Here is a 19,863-nt window from a genome sequence, read left to right on the forward strand (position 1 = left end):
TTTACCTGGCTGCCCTGGCTTCGCCTTCCACCCAGAGCTGGCTGGACAAATGGCCGCCGCCAGGGAGCGCCCTGGCGCGGCGAGCCGCGGGGCTGTCTGGGAGTTGTAGTCCAGACCGCTGCGCTGACGCATTTCGCTGCGGGCCGACGGGCGCCATTGTGCGCCGCGCGCGGGTGAGTGCGGCGCGAAACGTGCGTCTGTTGGGGGTGGTGCGGCTTCGGCCTTGCCTCCTGTCCTCCCACCGCGGGGTCGGAAGAGGCGGTGTGGGCGGGAACTGGGGTCCCAGAGGGAAGACAGCACCCTCCGTGCCGGAGCGTGGAGCGGGCCGCCACTCTCGGGCGTGTGCGGGTTGAGGGCGGGAGTCGACTCCGTCTGGGTGATGAAGGTGGAGGGCGTCTCCTCTCGATCGAGGGGAAATGGGCCTCTCGGTCTCTGGGAGTAGGAGGATACGACCCCTTCAGGGCGTTTTCGAGGTGGGGGTGGACTTTTCCTGGTTGATGGGGCGGCTTCGGGGCAGAGGAGGGGGCCTCGGCATAACCCTCGAGCAGCTTCTACCTCCCCAATTCCGTCTTCCCAGGACTGTGCCCACTCCCACGAGACACGTTGAGGAGGAGGAAGGTATGGCCTCCGGGCTTCCGACGGCCTGGTTTCGTGTGAGTAGAGGCTTCTTTGAGTTTCTGAGTGCGCACTCTGATCTGGGGACGGGGGTGGGCGCACGAAGGGGGGACGCCACCCTCCGTGAAATAGCCCCCAGGCCTCAGGGCACCTCGGGGAAGGGACTGGCTGAGTGGAGGAGACCTTGCTGGCTGGAGGAACCTCAGGCTGTTTACCTTTCCAAGGGCGTGGTTAGTGTAGATTTCAGATTCTAATTTGTTTTTAAATTGGTGGGGAGGAGACATGGACAGGTCTAAGCAGGGATCAGACTCGTATTTAGATTTGAACAGTTACCCTGGCGTCAAGAGCTAGACGTGATGTGAGTTCAGTCACTAGGAGAAAAGAGAAGGGTGGATCCTTTACAGACGGAGGAAGTAGAAGCAGCACGGTGCTGAGGGCTTGGGTGTGGTGATTCAGCTCATGGAATTTCCCAGTTGGAGGCATAAGCACTGACGTCGGCGTTGAAATCCCCAGGATAAGAAACGGAGAGGCTTTCAGAAACTGAAGAACCCTGTTCAGCCTCATGTGGTGTCCTCCTTGGTGTGACCTGATAGGGTGAAGCTTGGGTTTGCTCAGTTTCAGACAAATGCAGGATCACATGATGAGACACCTAGAATGTTCTCAGGCCGTGTTGTAGACTGTTTTCATGGGCTCAGTCAGCCTGCCCGCTCCTGTCAGTGTGAGTGATGACAAGCCTTGGCTGAACAGAACCTGTGGGTTTTAGGAACCAGTGACCTTTGAAGATGTGAACCTGGGTTTTGCCCCGGAAGAGTGGGGACTGCTGGACCTTGAACACAAGTCCCTGTACAGGGAGGTGATGCTGGAGAACTACAGAAACCTGGTCTCAGTGGGTAAGGCTGGTCTCCTTGTCAGTAAAGGTGTGCGCTTTGCAGCACGAATGTGGTGCCACTGAATTGTGTGTCTGCTTTTGCTCAGGCTGCAGGGATCAAAGTGCAGGTATCAAGGCCCCGGAGATTAAGGGAGAGGGCTGAATTTGTACCCTTTGGAAAGGGTGACTTCTGAATCTTCATCTAGTCCATCCCTCAGAGGCCCTGAATACCGGGGGTGGGTGTGGGAGAGCCTGTTTTCAGCTGCTGTAGTGGATGCTTACTATTTTCTGTGTGTCTGGCTTTTTTCTTTAATTTTAATTTTTCTATTAGAGTTGACATTAGCTTTAGGTGTACAGTATAATGCTCAGACAATTACATAATTTACGAAGTGATCCCTCAATTTAGTATACAGCTGGCACTGTAGTGGTTATTAGATTACTGACTACATTCTCTATGCTGTGTGATGCTTACTGTGTTTGTCACAAGAATTCCAGAGGACATGGTGTCTTTCTAACAGCTCAGGATTGTCATCCCAGACCCTGATTCCTTCCTTCTCTCTGGTTAGTGTGAACTTTTCCATTCGTAGATTAGTAACTGCATCATTGTGGCATCCAGCATCATGTTTGTGTTAAAAGCAGGGGAAGAAATCAGAAGAAAGGAGGAGAGGAGAAAGGGAACAGCTCTGAGTAGTGCCCTTCTCACTTCTGTCACCTGTAGAAAGAAAGAAAGAAAAAGCCCTAAGGGTCCAGCTAACAGACATCCCTTTGTGTCTTGCTGGCCAGAACTGGGTCCCACTGCCACCTTTACCAGCTAGGGAGTCCAGGAGAGCAAGCAGCTGACAAAGGGGATGGATGGATGATCATCACTGCCCTAGACCAGAAGTCACGCCCTGGCAGGAGACAGCACACGCCACAGCAGGAAAGCATTTTTTCTGAACACAGACCCCCAAGCCCTGTCTCTTTTCCCTTGGGCAGAACATCAGCTTTCCAAGCCAGATGTGGTATCTCAGTTAGAGGAGGAGGAGGAGCTGTGGTCGGTGGAGAGAGGAATTCTTCAAGACACCTTTTCAGGTGAGAACCAGGCACGTGGGAGTCCTGGCAGGGAACGGGCTGATTGGTGAGTCAAGGACGATGTCTCAGAACAGAAGGTAGACAGGTGAAACATCCGGGGGGGAGCTGTGGCGCTTGGCTGTGGACACATGGATTCAAGTGCTGCGTTTTGCCTCAGTCGGGTGTACTGCTGGTTGACCATGAACCTGTTGCCAGTGGCAGGTTGGCATTAGGGGCTCCGTCACTTTGCTTCACTCGTCGTCTGCTGCCTTCCCTTGTTGTAATCACCAGTAACTGGTGTCTAGCTAGACTTTTCAATGTACATTTACATTTTTGTGTGTGAACGTAGACATCGCCGCCTCAACAACAGTCTAACTTAATGATTTTTCAACTACAGTGGTGCGAAAGCGACACCTATACAGCCATTCTGTTTTTCACTTTCACTCCAGTATTCAACAAGTTACTTGAGCTACTCACATCATATCAAAGTAGGCTCTGTGTTAGATGAGGCTGCCCAGCTGGGAGCTAATACAAGTGTTCTGAGCACATTCAAGGTGGTCTGGGCCCAGCTATGATGGTTGGTAGGGTGCTTAAATTTACGATGGCTTTATCAGGACGTAACTTCATCCTAAGTTGAGGAACATCTGTATATGTATGTTTTGGGGGTGTTATTCTCAATACATGCAGGTGTGCATCTTTCATTTGAATAAATGCAGTGTAGTATATGTTTGATTTTTTTTTTCTCGATGGACATTTAAGGCGTTGCAGAAAACTTTTTACGTATGTTATTTTGCACACTTCAGTTGGGTTTTTGTAGATAGGATTTCTTGAAATGGTACTTCAGAATCAGCCAAGATGCAAGCTAAAAATCTGATAGCAACAAATTGTATAAAATCCTATAAAATACATGTAGCTGCTCAAGTGCATGAGAGCTGCTTTTCCCTTTCAATGCTAGTGCTTTACAATGGTCTTCTTAAAGTTTGCAGATTTCGTGGGAAGAGATAATATGTTCAGTTTAGTTTACCTTTCCTTTATGGAGTTACACGTATTTTCGAAGTTTACAATAGGCCATTTGTATTTTTTCTTTTGTGAGTTCATGTACTGTTCCACTCTTTCTTTGTGCGTGGGATCTCTATAGATTACAGATGTTAACATTCCAACTACCTGAGACCAGTATTTATTTTTTACCTTTATTTAGTCTTCATCAGATTTTATGACTTCAGGTTTATTTGTTTTAATTCCTATCTATTCGTATTCTAGGTTTCATATCATACATAGGCAGGTTGTACAAATATTTTTTTATATTCCAGTATTTTTAATTTTGGTTGGCTGTTCCATTTATTTGGTGTTTTCTTCTGTATATGGGGTGGGGCACAAGCTCTTTCAACACCCATTTTCTAACTAGGTTCTTCTACATTGAAAACATCTTTATCGTGGACTAAATTCCCACAGTCACCATGTGCGAGCCTCCTCCTCAGCCCCTTTGGCTGCCATGATCTGTCTCTGAATAAACCCTGTATTGCTGTCTTTACTGCAGCTTTGTAACAAACCCGGGTAAATGGTAGTTCTTCTCATTAATAAAAAATACATGTTCTTAGCTGTTCTAAACCAGCTAGCTTGCCAGATGAACTTATCATCATCTTGCCAGGGTGCACTGAGAAAGTCCTGTTGAAAGAGGTATTACATGGGATTGGATTAGGACATTCCTTGGTGCAGAACTGGTCTCTCCAGTCAAGTTTGTCACAGGTAGAGAAGAGATCTGCTTGCCTTACTGTGCTATGTCCTGCTGGGCTCTCATCATAGTTGCTGTTATTGCTCAGGTTAATCCTCCCGTGCAGTTTTGCGACTCTGTCCCAGGTGAACCTGTCGTGCTGCAAAATTCTCATCAGTGTTCTCAGGCCATTCATTTTGCTAGCAGGTGTAAAGGAGGAGGAAGTCATGTTGACTTTTTTTTTCTTTTGGGCAGTTGTGTAAATGTATTCATCATAGCTGGTATATCCAAAAACTTTGGATGCTCTCCCCTTTATTCTCTACGTGTTAATGCAAGTGACGTTGGAACTGCCCTCTGCTGGCAATATTTATTCAGCTGTGAAAGCTGTGCTTGGTCTCCCATCTTTAGTGATGACCTTCTTTCTGTTTGCCACAGCATAGACTGCCATCCCCAAGACTGTTTGCCCCTTTTTTCTGGACTCCATGTTTAAGCTTGGTGGTTTGACATCAGTGCTTTCTATTTTTCTTTTTCATATTCAAAGTCATTCTCTATATTGAAAACCTCACTTCAAACCATTAGCACAGGTCATAACTATACTTCACTTGGAAGGTTCCCAGCAACACATGCGCTTTGAGTCTGCTCACAGTGGTTCCCCCTGCTTGCTTCCCTTGATCCAGCCACCTAATGTCCCTTCGGAACGTTTTTGTGCCTCTGGCAGTGGCAGGTGTTCGTCTCCTCCTCCCTGGAGCTTAAGTCCCATGTCTTGTGGGGGCAAATCTTCCAGCCACCCACTTCCAGATGATCTAGTAGTTTTCTGAATCTAGCTGCCATGCATAGCATTGGGCACCAGTGGTTACACATCTCGGGAGAGCTGGCCTGACACGTGACAGGAGATTCAGGGGTGGTGCCCCAGAGCGAGAGATCGTGTGCAGGAATGCTTATCAAGACACTCTTACAGGCCTGAGGTGATAGGTACATGCCTCATCTCTGCCCTGTCACACAGGGTCCTTTATGGGATGTTTTCCCTCCACCCTTTCATGTCACAGTCACCCATGGAAGGCCTCTGCGTCCCATGTAGGATGCTAAACTTTGGTAGTAAAACAAAGACCTGACATAATCTCTGCCATCGTAGACTTTGTAGTCTACAAGATGAGGGCCTACAAAAAATTACACCGCTGTGCTTGCATAAACCCAGGTGAGTAGTGGTCAGTCCGTGGCGCGAAGCGGGAGAGGTGAAGGGCTACTCTGGAGGGGGCGGCCGGGGGCCACTGCAGAGTGAGAGTTAAGCCAATTCCTGAAGAAGTCTGCAAACGGGGAAGAGTGCTGGGCATGCAGACAGATTGGGGTGAGTGAGAATGGAGAAAGCAGGGGAACAGAAAGCCACCCAATGGGCGGGGAGGGGGTAACTGAGGTGTACTGACAAGCACCTGAAGTTCGGCAGAGCACATAGGGCCTCTGTCCTTCATCGAGCAGTTGCGTGGTGCGGCTTTTTCACCACTCGCTCTGGGCGCATGTGAGGGGAGAACTGTGGGAGGGCAGAGGCGGAAGCAGGGGTGGGGCGTGGTAACATGGAGATGAGGTGGCGATACTTGGCCTGAGATTGGCAGCGGGGTCGGGGGCTTCTCCCCTCAGAGATAAAGGGGGCAAGAGAGGAAGCTGGCAGCCCCTTCCTTACAGGCGAAAGCTTCCACGGATGTCCTCTGTTATGTATTTACTATATATGTTACTTTTATATGTACCAATATTATTTTAAAAACACAATAAAGATGAATTTTTGGTGGCAGACAGGTACATGAGGGAGTCTTGTAAAGGCACAGAATTCTGAAGGGTGGAAGTAGAGGTTTTGTTTTACTTGTTACATTGAAGTAATTTTAAAGAGTTACATGAACTCCCTTTGTACTCAAAGAACTCTCTTAATAACTTTCACCCAGATTCAAGGGTTTGGAACTGTCAGGAGCCTTGGCCTGTTTTGTGAATGAAACGTGAATGAGAGCAGACTTAGAAACATCCAAGGAAAGGCTTGTGACGCCAGTTGAATGTGTGTCTCGACCTCAGGAGGAGGCCCAGCCACGCATACAAACATGGGAATCATGGGTGTTTGGAATCGTGTGCTCTAGGGTTAGATGAGAAGAGTATCTCCTGCAGTGGCCTCTTTCCCCCAACACTGGCGTGGCTGTGCCTCTGCTTAACGCAGAAAACTGAGATTAAGTGGAAATTTAGGCCTTTCCGATGCAACTCAGTTTGCATGCCTCTGGCTCCCCATGATGGCAAAAATGGCAGCATGGGCATTGGTTGACGTAGAAGGTGCTGGTTTGGAAAGAGGATGTGAAGATAAGAAATGTGGAGAAATATTTGATGGCACTCATCTTCTGCCATCACTCAGTTCTTTCAAGAAAGTACTTCCGTGTATGGTTCAGAAAATTTGAGACAATCTAGATTTAATCATTAGAATAGCAATGGTGTAATGACACTGTTTTGAAATTCATGATTGTAGGAAAGCCTGCAGGACATTTAACTTTCTTGTCAAGAAATTAAGCGGGAGATTTCATCCTCTGTACAGCCTGAGAGGACTCAGCTATAAAGCAAATGTGGGGAATAGGAAATCAGTTTATTTATACAAAGGATGGTTATTCATTCAAGAACAAGAGTGAATTTTTTAGTATGAGAAATCCTATTTTTAGTTCAGCTTGGCCTTCTTTAATTAAGAGAAGGCTCACACAGTAGATTGACAAAGATCTTCAATAGATGAAGCCGTCTTCGTGAACTCTTTGACATGAGAACTTAAAACTGGGGTAAAATTGCAGGAATATTATCATAGCAGGAAGGGCTTCTGGCTTGACTTGGAGAGAATTCATACTGGATCAAAAAAATTCCACTAGTTTTGAAATTGAAAAATTTGTACACAATTAATTATATCTGAGAACTCTGAAACCACGGGAATGTGACCGCTGTGGAAAAGGTTCATGCTGCGCTCTGTCATTCAGCATCATGAGGCACACTGGACTGCGCCTGAGAGTGTAATCAGTGTTGGGAAGGCCCCGAGGGGCCCGGAACCCGCTGCGGGAAGCCCTCCAGTAGGAGTCCTCGTGGTGCCCGGCATCAGAGGACTCATATGACAGCGGCCCCTCAGTGTGGTCTTCGCAGGCAGATCATTAGCCTTAGCTTTCCCTTCTTTTGACAGAATAAAAACAGCAAATTTTACCCTGGAGAGAGATGGTTTAAATAAAAACGAAACATCTGACCCTGTTTACACCAGATAATTCATACAGAAGGTGAACTCTACATAAAACTGACCACATAAGTATACAAACAGTAAAATGGGCTGTGTCTTTTCCAATTTATTCTGTTACCCGCGCATCTAAAACAAGTGATGTGGGTGACAGCAACGTCTTTATTTCCATTTCCCAAGTTTGCTCTAGTATCTAAGTCAGTGACTGAAACTCTAGCTGAGGACGCTGTTGACTGAAAAATGATTGAAGAAATTGAAAAAGCGAAGAGGGCATCTTAAAAGAGGAGACTGTGAAGACCAGGCCAGGCTTGGAAATGAGAATGGAGAAAAGATGGTAAAGGGAAATCTTGAGGTAGGATGTGCCACGAAAAACTTTAAGAGGCTCACATGCTGAGGACTAGGCCAAGAGTCTAGATTCGAGTGACTACAAAACATGTTTTAGCAGGAATCCAGCCTAGCAGATTGCGGTCACTTACCGTGCAGTCTTTATCCAAGAACACTTTATATTCTCTGTCACCTTCCACATACCTGCTCTCCAGGACCCATGTTATCTTGATCTATTTATCTGGGACCACTGTCCCTGGTGTCCAGATGTAGTCCTCGGTGTAATATCATGACCTGAGATGCCTTCACTATTAGTTGAATAGGAAAGAAGACAAATGAATAAGCATCTGGTTCAAACATTTTTGGGGGTGGTGGAGGGCCTCCAGAAGTCCTAAGGAATGAAGAAAATGATAAGATCAGAGCAGGAAAAAATGAAACATGGTGAGGGGAGAATCCAAGAGCCCATTTTTTGGATAGACAAAATGCGAAACCATAAAAACATATGAGAGGGGGGAAAAAAGACTAAATATTCAGTAAACATTTTTTTCATTATAGAACTTTGCACTACTGTTATAAAGAATGAGCCAGCTTTATGTAGCGTATAAAATCTTTAAGATATACATATTTCTTAAAATATATCTTTTAGCACATGTGTGTTATATATATAAAGATACAGAATACATATAGCAGTTTCCTTCCTTAAAAATATACACACGAATACAAATATGAACGTCACTTGCTTGTCACTGAGAAAATACAGAAACTGATAAGCCATGATTGCCTCCCAAGAAAGAAACTGGGTGGGAAGGATGTTCCATTTTTAGAAGTCTTGCCCACAACTGTGCTCATGAAATGGAAACAGCTCTCTCCCTCCTTCTGTGTCACTAGTTACTGACACAGCATCGGAGCTCAGTAATATTTGTTGAGTCTAGGAATGAACAAATAATAAGATGGAAGATTTCTGGAAAAGTGTGAAGTTGTCAAAATTTTTTAGAACAGAGTAGTTGCTTGCATTTCAGAACTGATCTGGGCAGTATTTTCCAGCTTCCTGTTAAAAGATAGTTCCATGGAATGTGAACAGTTCAGTGACAGAACAGAACACAGGCTGGCGTGTTTACAGGTTCCTTCTGTAATGTATACATAGCACTGTTCTCATCAAAACATGAAATGAGGAAAATATTGAAAGGGAGGAAATATTCATAGCTCATAATTAACCACCTTAAAAAAATAGATTAATCATCTGAAATAGTATTTAACACATGGAGGAAAACATTTAACACATGGAGAAAAGATTTTATTAATAATACTCTTTTGAAATTGTTCCTAAGAATAAATTAAGGAATGTGCAGGCTCTATTTGAAGAAAGTTACAGTTGTATACAGATGGCTTGAATATGTGTCAGTATTGACTGTTGAGGACTTAGATAGTCTAGAAGTGTATGAAGTTCCATGCTTGACATAAGTCCTGCAGTCACCCCAGCCAGCAGCCTCCAGGGAAGTGCTGCGGGGGCTGTTTTACCTCTGAGCACAGGAATTCGAGCCCCTAGTGTGGCCAGTTGGGGGGAAAGCAAGGGAATGTGGACCAGGTGTCCCCTTAGCCCAGGGCTGGCACTCCCAGCCACTGCTCAGGTGCCCGAGTAGACGGGAACTTGGTGATGGGAACAGCCCTCCCACGATCATTTATACAGAGGACACAGTCACACCAGTGAGATTTCCAGGAATTTGACAAACTCCTTCACCAGGTCACTTAGAAGGTGTGTTAAGTAAACAACACAGCTTGAGCAGCTGCCAGAACACCATGCAGTGTTACAGAGGTGGGTCACTGCCATGAACGCAGTGTCAAGGACCTTGTTTCACTGGGCCTACGTTCATTTCAGAGCAGCCACTAGCATGTGTGACTCATTAAATTGAAACCAGCTAAAGCAGTGGTCCTCAACCTTTTTGGCCCCAGGGACCAGTTCCCCTATGAGAATCTAATGCCTGATGATCTGAGGCAGAGCTGAAGCAGTGATGCAGATGCTGGGGAGCAGCTGAGATACAGATGAAGTTTCCCTTGCCCGCCGCTCACCTGTGCGGCCCAGGGGTTGGGGACCCCCAAACTAAAGGGAACGTACCAGTTCCGTCTTCTGGTTGAACGGGGTATCTTTCAAATGACCGTTGGTCCTCTGCAACTAATGACTGCTGTGTTGGACAGTGCAGATATAGATCATTTCCTTGAGTGAAGACAGTTCCACTGGGCACTTGCTGCTCTAGAGAAGGTAGAGAGGTGACAAGTAAATTAACTGGATATTTTGAGATGGCAGTCAGTGCTGTGAAGAGAATTAACACAATGGAATATGCCAAGGGGTAGTGGGGAGGTGTGGGTGGGCAAAACTAGTTTAGAACTGGGCAAGAAGACAGCTTTGAGGAGGCGACATCTGAACTGAGAGGTGGATTGGGATGGGGGATCAGGTGAAGGTGTCATGAAGCCCTCTGGACAAGACACACTTGGGCACATTTGAGGAAAAGTAAGGTGGTGGCTATGGAAAGTCCCCTTTGGTGTAAAGGGCACATGAACAGGGTTTGGATCACACGTGCTATGTTCCCACACGTGGCATTGGGCAGGGCTCCTAGCTGCTTCTGTCCTGGGACTTTGTCTAAAGGTTGGACACCACTGCTTCCTGGGACTGTGGTTTGAAACCTAATCCCTGGGGGCCTTCATGAAATCCTAACACTGTTACCGATTCAAAGGCTTTGATGACCATCCACACAATTAGCAGATCCTCCTCTGGGCCTGGCCTTGGGGATTCTGATGCCTAAGACCCAGGTGGCAGCCTCAGCAGTGCAGTGGGGGAGCCACACTTAGAGACAGTGCATAAGGGTGCCCAGCAGAGCTGAGGAGTGAGTGATGGAACAAGGAAAAAGGATGGGGATCTGGGAGCACTTTGGACAAGGAAGAAAAGGGACGGGGTGAGCGGAGGTGGCACCACTCCTGCTGGATGCCCCTGCCAGCCAGTGAGAGATGGTTGTGTTTACTGTTGTACCCGCGGAGTGGGAGCCCGGTGTACCGGTTGGTCGGCATTCACTAGGAAACAGCACTACGAGAGAGACAGCTTACCCTGGAGGGGACGCAGCAGAGAAAAGGAATATGAGAGAAGACAGCATCTCCCATCAGCCTTTGCTACACACTGCGCCTGACTGATCAATTAGGGTGAGGAAACCTCCAAAACCTTGAGTTTGGAGAGAAATAGGGAGTTGCAGGTGAGTGGAGTGCATGGCGCAAACTGCCCCGGGGTCATTCAGCTGGTGCGTTGAAAGCCAGTACAGATGGCCCCCAGCTTATGACGGGTCAATTTAGGATTTTTTGACTTTACAGTGGTGCTAGAGTGATATCAATAGAAACCGTAGTCTGACCCTTGATTATTTCTGGGCTAGTGGCAAGGAAGGAGCCACAGCTCCCAGGCATGTGATCACGAGGGTAAAAAACCAGTACTCCACAGGGTGCCAGCGTTTTTTGGATATTCCTTTTGTACTTTTGCGTTTTACCACGCATATAAAATGCCTATATGTCTCCTGCTTCTGGTAAGGATTGGAAGGCAGTAACTCTTGAAATGAAACTGCCCAGCTGTGGGCTCGTGTTCTGAGCACACTTAAGGTAGGCCACAGTCAGCTACAATGTTCAGTAGATTAGGTGTATTAAAGCATTTTTTAAAATTTTTTTATCATTGTTTTATTTTATTAGAGCATTTTTGACTTAAAATGTTTTCAACTTGTGGGTTTATGAGGTGTAAGTCGAAGAGCATCTCTACTTGAAGCCGCAGCTAATAGGGATGATTTTATTGCAGCCTCAGGCAGGTTAGGTGGATTAGTCATAGTGATGCCCCAGTGAGATGAGGATCCAGTTCCACCCCTGCTTGTGGCTAAACTTAAGGACATCCATCTTTTCTGGTAAGGATTATTTTAGAGGGCTTGGAAAGGTCCAAGGGGATGAGAGAGTTAGAGCAGCAGTCCCCAGCATTTTTGGAATCAGAGACCAGCTGCTTCTATGAGAATCTAATGCCTGATCTGAGGTGGAGCTGAGGCAGTGATGCTGGCACTGGGGAGTGGCTGCAAATACTGATGAAGCTTTGCTTGCTGGTCGCCACTCACCACCCTGCTGTGCAGCCTGGTTCCAAACATCCCAAGGCAAGTACCTGTCCATGTGGCTGGAAACCCCAGATTTAGAGGTCTGAGGGGCCTTGAATGATACTTAACCACCACCTTCTCGGTTTGTGGCCCATCTGATTTACTGCATAGCACCCAGTAGGTGCTTTACCTTTGCCTATGCTGGCCTGAAGGGTTGCTACAGCAGGGAGAGCTCTCAGTACCATAATAAGGATTGGCAGAGTTTTTGGCACGCAAACGGGGAAACAGAGCTATTTAACACTTTTGAGTGAGCATTCAATTAAGATTTTGAGAAATGCAGCTTGGTGCCCCCAAGGATAAGAAGAGGAAAGAAATACTTGATCAAGAATCAAGTAAATTAGAAACGGAGTGGGGTGGAGGAAGTGAAATAGAAAAGAACCCAACATTTACTTTCGTAAGGCAGAAAGCACTAAATGAAAATCCCTCTTGATGATTAACCAAGGAATACAAAACGAAAGTTTTAGAATTAGAAAGCTGTGAAGCAATACGGAAAACTAAGATCGTTTTTAAGTGTCATGATTATTATTCAAAATGGTGACTGTGACCCAGCACAGAATCGCTTAAGGAGTCCCTACATGGCCCATACATCCGGGGCATTTGTCAGGGGGCTGGGACTCTAGTACTAAATTCCTCTCCTTGGCTTCCCGAATGGCCTCAGAGAGGTAAATTTCAAGCCTTCATAGCTGTAATTGAAAAAAATGAAGACTATGGACGTGTAAAAACAAACCCCGGAAGTTCTAAAGAACAGGAAGGGGATTAAATGTCGAAGGTAGCGGAACATGAAACTAATTCAAAAGCTTATTTGGGGAAAGAGGTTAGAAATGAGCGATCAAATGCCTGCAGTTATTCTTCCCAAGAAAAAAAATTCACTTTGAACGCTGGAAAGCAGCAACGGGCAATGGCCGGTAATTACAAGCCTGGCTTAGGACCGGTTTTGCAACCGGCTGTGTCCAAGGCCACCCTGGGGCGGCCCCACCCAGTCTTGGGCGAGCCCCGACCCTGACCTGACTCACTTCCCGGCTGCGTGCCAGCAGCTAAGTCTGTGCGAACGAGCAACCGAAACCATGAACGAGCCAGGTTTATGAGGACGAAACAGGAGAGAATGGTGGGGGTGAAGTGGCGAAAATGGATTAGGGATCCGGTGTTCGCTGCTTTAGGGGGGGAAGCGACCGCGCTCGCCCACCCCGTGTGGCCCAAAGAGAAACTTGCACACTCGCGAGGTGCGCGCGGAAGCTCCATCTGCGCCGATCCTGTTCCCGGTGCCGTCTCGGGGGCGAGGGCGGCCGGACCACAGCCGAACCCGCAACATGGCGGCGCCGGAACTCCGCGTCGCGGAGGCTCCTGGGAGTTGTAGTGCGCCGTCGCCGGCCATCAAGCGCTCTTCTGCGTTCAAAGGGACGGGCTCCGGGGGCCCTGGAAGCCTTGTCCGGTTTGGCCGAGGGCCTTACAGCGCCTTTTGAAAATCGCGTATTGACAGCGATGACAAACCTCGTGGGCTCCTCAAAGACAGACACCGAGAAACACGTACATACAGGCGCTTTTTGGTCAGGCAGCCGCTGCCCTTGAATTTTTCTTTTCTTTTTTTTTTTTTTAGGGTAGCCATTCTTTCTCCTAATAATTACATTCCCTGCCCTGAGTATTCATTCTCCTGGTATCTCTACATGTCTTCATCTTCATATAGCTCCCTGACCATGAGTAGATTAACCTGGTGAAAGTCTGAAGTTCCTTGCAAAGATTTTGCGTTCATTCTGTAAGCTCCTCTTCAGGTAGAGTCGTGCTAACTATTTATACTCAGCAAGGGTGGAAGTGCAGATTTCCTCTTGATCTCAGCCATGCTATTTGTTTTTACAAAGCATAAATCTAATTGGGAGTAAACCATAATCTGTGGTTATTTACTTTAAAATGGGTTTCTAGAGCATTTCCCCACATCAACAAACAATTCTCAGACACCAGCAGGGTCTCATCTCAGTCGACACCACCTACCCAGGCTTAAGCTTCAAACACACACACACACACACACTCCTCAGATGCCAGCCCAGGCTCTCTGTGCTTCTGGCCAACTGGCTATAGATTGGAGGTTCCAACAACCCTCATCTTGGGTTCAATTAATTTGTTAGAATGACTCTCGCAACTCAAGAAAAAAAGTGTTATTTGCTAGATCACTGGTTTACTGTAAAAGTATTTAATTCAGGAACCGCCAGATGACAAGGTACAAGGGCTAAAGTATGTGGGAAGGGGAGCATACTTTCCCCTCTCTAGACACTCCATTCTTCCTGAATCTCCACCCACCTGTTCACCAACTAGAAGCTCTCCTAACCTTGCCCTCCAGGGGTTTTATAGAGGCATTATTACACAGATGCAATTGATTAAATCCCCTGCATTGGTGACTGATTCAATGTCCCCATCATATGGATAGGCCAATTTTCTTTATCCGTCCATCATTTGATGGACGTTTGTTTTCCCTCTGTAGCTATTATAAATAATGCTACTGTGAACATCCTTGTACCTAGATTTCGTGTTGGTATATGTTTTCAGTTCTCTTGGATACATTCTTAGGTGTGGAACTCATGGCTTATGTTTAATTTTCGAGGTGCTGCCATTCTTTTCTGCAGAGCGATGCCACATTCTGCGTTCCTGCCAGCAATGGATGAGGGTTCCCGCTTCTCCATGTCCTCACCAGCCCTTCTTTCCCCCTCTCTTTGATAACAGCCTGGTTCTCATCGCTGATGCCCCGTTATGTGCAGTGGCATCTCACATGGTTTTGATTCACACTTCCCAGGTGCCTGATGACATTGAGCACCTTTTCATGCGCTGATTGGTCATCTGTCTTGCTCTGCATTTGACTCACAGGCTGTCCTGAGGCTCATTTGGACCCTGAATTGGACGCTCTTTCTGCTGGGGATCCCCTGACGAATATCACGGTTGTCGAAGTCCTCACACTGAACCAGGAGGTGGCTCGTTCCCGGAATGCCCAGATCCAGGCCCTCTATGCTGAAGATGAGGGCCTAAGCCCAGAGGTCCTTAGGGAGCCAAGCCAGCCATTGGGCAGGTATCCAGCCGACCCCGAGGCCGCTCGCCAGAGGTTCCGGGGGTTCCGCTTGGAGGATGCGGCAGGGCCCCGCGAGGCGCTGGCCCAGCTGCGTGAGCTGTGCCGCCAGTGGCTGCGGCCCGAGGCGCGCTCCAAAGAGCAGGTGTTAGAGCTGCTGGTGCTGGAGCAGTTCCTGGGCGCACTGCCCGCGAGGCTCCGGACGTGGGTGCAGTCCCAGCACCCGGAGGACTGCCAGGAGGCTGTGGCGCTGGTGGAGGACGTGACCTGGATGTCTGAAGAAGAAGGTGAGTGCAGTGGAAGGGTGGGGCAGGGTGACCCCTGCAGGGCATCTTGGAGGATGGGGAAGGGGTCATGGCCACTCCAGCGCTTCCAAATGCATCTGCCTCCCCGACACGTTCCTGAATAAGAGCTTGAGATGCTTCCAGCTGCCTGCCGTTGGCCCTCGGGCAGGGGCTCTGAGAACACCTTCGTTCCTGGACCCACCTGTGGAAATGGAAGGGCCCAGGCCCCACCTCAGAGCTCCTGAAACCCTTCGGTGGGGCCCAGCACTGCATTCTGTAAGGAGCGCTCCATCCACAGGCTTCTGATGGAAGCTGACTGATAAAGTGCTTCATTTCCATCCCTTTGGGATCCATGCCACTGTGAGCCAGTAGCAACCCTGCCTTCCGTCACACAAGCGTATTCCTGGGGTGCCTTCTAATGTCATGCATTCGGCGGCAACTGTGGATAAACTGGTGACCAAGACACACAGGACTCATGGATTCCTGAGCTTATTAGCAAGGCTTCAGGACGGGAATCTGACAGATGAACATGTGTGAGACAGTGGTGGGGTTGAGAGGAACTCAGGCACGCTGGCAGTGGGACCCGGGAAGGCCACGTTGCTGTAACTGACACTTGGTATGAAGTGGGGTTCAAGAAGGAGCAGGAAGGATGTGCCAGGCAGGGGGCGGAAGCGTCACCTGTGAAGGCCCAAGATGTGAGCAGTCAGGGTATAATCAAGAACCAGAGAGACTAGGTAGGTCTACAGCAGAGTGGAGCAGAGAGCAGGGCGGGCAGGGCCCTTGGAGAGTGTCAGTCTAAAGGAGTGGGAGCTGACCATGAGTTCTAGGAACAGGTGGAAGGATCTGGCTCACCTTTAAAGATTCATTGGGTTGCAACATGCTGTTGATGGTGAGCCAAGGACAGGGACAAGACTAAAAGCAGAAGGGCCACAGAGATGTAGCCACACCCACCAAGAGGGATGGCTGCGGTGGGGGCTGGGAAGAAGCACAGTAAGGGATGCATTTGGGAATCAGACTCTATGAGACATGATGTCTGTCAAGCTAAGCACCGAGGAGCATAGACTCTTCTTGGCTCAGCTCCACTCTCCACCCAGCGTCTGGTGGGTTTCTGGAAGATGTTTCTTGAGCAAAGGAATGATGTACAGATTGACTTTGGGGGTTGAGGAGTAAGAATCTGACAGTGGCGGGTGGGTTCTGAGACCAGGGCTTCCTGGAGAAGCAGCTGCAGAGGGAGCGGGCCAGACAGTAGCACGAGCCATCTTTGTCTCACACACTGAGTCTGGGTGCTGTTGTCAGCAGGCTAATGGCCCCTAAAGGAGTTGACATCTCAGTCCCTTGAAACTGAATATGTTACGTCACTTGGCAAAGGGAACTTTGTGGGTATGATTAAGGTAAGGATCTTGAGATGGGAGATTTACCTGGGGTCCTTAGGCAGGTAGGCAGGAGGGTCAGTCAGAGGTGATATGATGACGGGAACAGGGGTAATGGGAGGAAAGGGCCATGAGCCAAGGATTTCAGGTGGCCTTTAGAAACAAGAAAAGGCAAGGAGTCTCTTCTCTCCCAGAGCCTCCAAAAGCAGCGTAGTCCTGCCAGCACCTTGCTTTTAGGCCTATGGGGCTCTGTCAGACTTATGATCTCCATCATTGTCAAAAAGGAAATTTGTGTTACTTTGAGCCATGGATGTGGTAACCTGTTATGGTAGCTGTAGGGAACTAATACAAGTGTCAGAGTCCGTTGTGGAGCTTGTGAGATGAAAGTCAGTAAGTCTGTCCCGTGTTTAACATCTCAGGGGTGAATTAAGTCCATTACTATCACACAGGATGACCGGAAGACACCTTCCAGAGGACCTGAGAATCCTGCATTTGTGGGCAGTATGTCATCTGGGACTCTTGGGTGTAACTGCCACAAAGCCTTGCACAGGATGGCTCAAGGAAGGAGAATGTATTGAAAAAGTCCCTGGGTAGTCTGGCTTCAGGCATGGCTAGACCCAAGGGCTCCAGTAGTGTCCACAGGACTGGTCCTGTCTGTGTCCTACTGCTGCTGGCCTCTGTTGGTTTCACTCATAGGCAGGCTATCTCCATGTGGGACCTCCTGGCATGGAATTTTTTTTTTTCCTAGGCGAGGCAACCCTTGGTTGACTTCACAGATTGCAAGGACCTTGTCATCTTACAATCCAGCCCCTCCCCCTTTTTAAAAAAAAAATTTTTTTTTACGCCTACAGCACCTGGTCTTCCTAGGTGGTCTCCCATCCAAGTACTAAATAGGCCCGACCCTGCTTAGCTTCCAAGCTCAGGAGGGATCGGGCTTGTTCAGAGAATCTCTCGTAAATATTCCTACAAAAGCCTCTTTGACTCTGACTGGCTCCATGTTCATCCCTGATCCAGTCTTGGTGGCCAAGAGGAAGTGACGGCCTGGTGGGCCAGCCTGGGTCACATGTGTGTGCCCCTTGATGATGAGGATGGAGCCATCACTATAGAAACCCAAGAACCATTTGGGGATGTGTGAGGAAAGTTGAACATGAAAGAGCATGTTGAGAGGGGCTGCGAGGCTGGGCCCACCCTCAGTGGTGAAGGGTGGGGGTAAAAGACCTGGAGGCCAGAAATGGAGTCTATGCTCTAACGTGTAAGGCCAGCTGCTGAGGCGAATGTGGAGGTTTGGCAGATGCCTCAGGAAGGCCTGGGTCTGGTCTAGAACAGCCGTAGGGGAGTGTGGGACCAGGGCTGTCAGCAGCTGGGTATTTGGGCACCAGCTATGAGGAGCTGATCTGGTGAGGAGAGCGGGCACGGACACCCTCACCGCTGCACAGGCCCCATGGGTCCCAGAGAGACCTGGGCGGTCCTTGTGCCATCACATCTTCCTGATGCCTTATACTGACATCTCCCAGCGTCAGCCACCCAGAAGCCCACCTGCTCTCCAGAGATCCCAGCGCAGCAGGAGGAAAAGGAGGAGACCTCCAGGCCAGTGAAGGTGCTGCCTGAGGTGAGTGGGGCGTGTCACCCTTGCCTTTTGTGGTCACGGCATCCCCTGGGAGGTGAGCCTACCCCCTGAGTGTTCCAGGGCCAGGCCTTTCAGAATTTCTGATCATAAATGTCAGGCCTGCCTGCCCTCTAGCCACCATGGCTTCACTGGAAGCCAAGAAAGGGCACCATGACCAGGGCTCAGGAAGCCTTGAGGTAGGAGGGTGTTTACGGACCCTTGGAAGTGGGGCAGCCTCAGCCAGGGGCGTGCAGACCTGTCTGCATCCCAGTTAGAGCCGGAGAGCCCTCGTCCTGCAGAAGTGAACACTTCGCCATTTATGGTAAGAGCCTGGGATTTCTTTTAATACCACCCAGAGCTGGCCATACACAAAACAGGACTGTCGAGGCTCACGGAGTGTGACCAGGCCACAGATCGTATGTGGCATTGGTCAGGGCTGCTGCTGCTGCAGGTAGGCTTACAATTGGCTGGAGCACAAGAGTGAACTTAGTGACTCTTGTGTGGTGAGCGGTGTGATGTGGGCGTCAGGCAGAGCTGTATTGGGTTCCTGGGAGATGGGCAGACTCCACAGCATGTCTCATGGCTCTGCCCCACTTGGGAAAATCCTTCCATACCCAGGCAGAGGGCCATGGGGAGACCCTCTTCCTCCTGGGGTCTTGGTTAGCTCCTCCAAAAGGACTGATCATGGCCGTTTGGGTGACTACCCTACCCCCAGGTGGCTCCTGTCCCACCATCTGGGATGGGGTGTACCCAGCAGGTGTGTCTCCTATGGGGAATTGTGAGGAAACGAGAGCTGGATGCAGGTGTGGGTTGGGTAGAAGGTTTGCTTGTGGCACTTGGAGCTCTTAGTGAAGTAGGGACTCTGCCTCCAGCCTGAGCCTCAGACTCTTGTGCTGTGAAAAAGGGGACTCATTGGACCACTGAGGGCCCAAGTCAGTGTCTCCAGCAAACCCCCAAACCGGGGAAATGCCTAGCGGGCTCCGTCATAATTTCCCAGAATGGCTTTCTTTTGTTTCCTTTGATGACTCCCTGAGCCTTCTGCTGAGCGAACATACGTGTAACATTGCAGGAAACAGTGACCTTTCTGGATGTGGCCGTGGACTTCAGCAGGGAAGAATGGGGGCTGCTGGATACAACACAACGGACGGAGTACCACGACGTGATGCTGGAGACCTTCGGCCACCTGGTGTCTGTGGGTAAGGCCCCGCCCATGCAGGCTGCCCCATGCTTTTGGAACAGGGGTGCCACAGGGGCCCCGAGCCAGGGCTTGTGCATTCTCTGGACCCAGTTCAATGACTGAGCGTGCCCTCAGAGCCCCTTTACTGCCCAGGGCCTTTCAGTGGCACTGTGGACCTGGAGGGTGGTGGCTGTCCAGACAGAGGCAGCCTCAGGTCCATGGAAGGACTACTTTGCTGTCCTCAGGGGCCTGTGAGGGGAGAGCGTGCATCAGTCATCCCTCCGTACTGCCCTCTGGCTGTTCAGTGACCCCCAGGCTGCCTGCTTGTCCTTGGGAAACCGCAGACCCCCCGCTTTCGCATACGTAGATACGTCATGCACACTTCAGCGCTCCTCCCCACGGAATGCACCCGTTTGGTTT

The 19,863-nt window shown here is 49.1% G+C and overlaps 1 protein-coding gene and 1 long non-coding RNA gene across 6 annotated transcripts in view; one reads left to right on the forward strand and one right to left on the reverse strand.

The window, feature by feature from the left end:
- Positions 1-19,863, forward strand: part of ZNF274 (zinc finger protein 274) — a 21,170-nt gene continuing 1,307 nt past the window's right edge. The window contains exons 1-7 of one of the 5 annotated variants that reach the window (XM_016125567.2): positions 1-173; positions 578-653; positions 1,379-1,505; positions 2,459-2,554; positions 14,811-15,293; positions 18,175-18,269; positions 19,336-19,462. In XM_016125567.2, coding sequence (XP_015981053.2) covers positions 621-653; positions 1,379-1,505; positions 2,459-2,554; positions 14,811-15,293; positions 18,175-18,269; positions 19,336-19,462 — 961 coding nt within the window. In that variant the 5' untranslated portion in view covers positions 1-173; positions 578-620. The other 4 variants (XM_016125569.2, XM_016125565.2, XM_016125566.2 and 1 more) reach the window with 4 other exon arrangements.
- The window catches only part of LOC118611469, a 24,048-nt gene continuing 11,747 nt past the window's right edge, over positions 7,563-19,863 (reverse strand). The window contains exon 3 of the long non-coding RNA XR_004954477.1: positions 7,563-10,045. This is a non-coding gene — a long non-coding RNA (uncharacterized LOC118611469). The remainder of the gene's footprint in view (positions 10,046-19,863) is intronic.

The sequence above is a fragment of the Rousettus aegyptiacus genome, unplaced genomic scaffold, assembly GCF_014176215.1.
Source record: "Rousettus aegyptiacus isolate mRouAeg1 unplaced genomic scaffold, mRouAeg1.p scaffold_m13_p_14, whole genome shotgun sequence".
Lineage (NCBI taxonomy): Eukaryota > Metazoa > Chordata > Mammalia > Chiroptera > Pteropodidae > Rousettus > Rousettus aegyptiacus.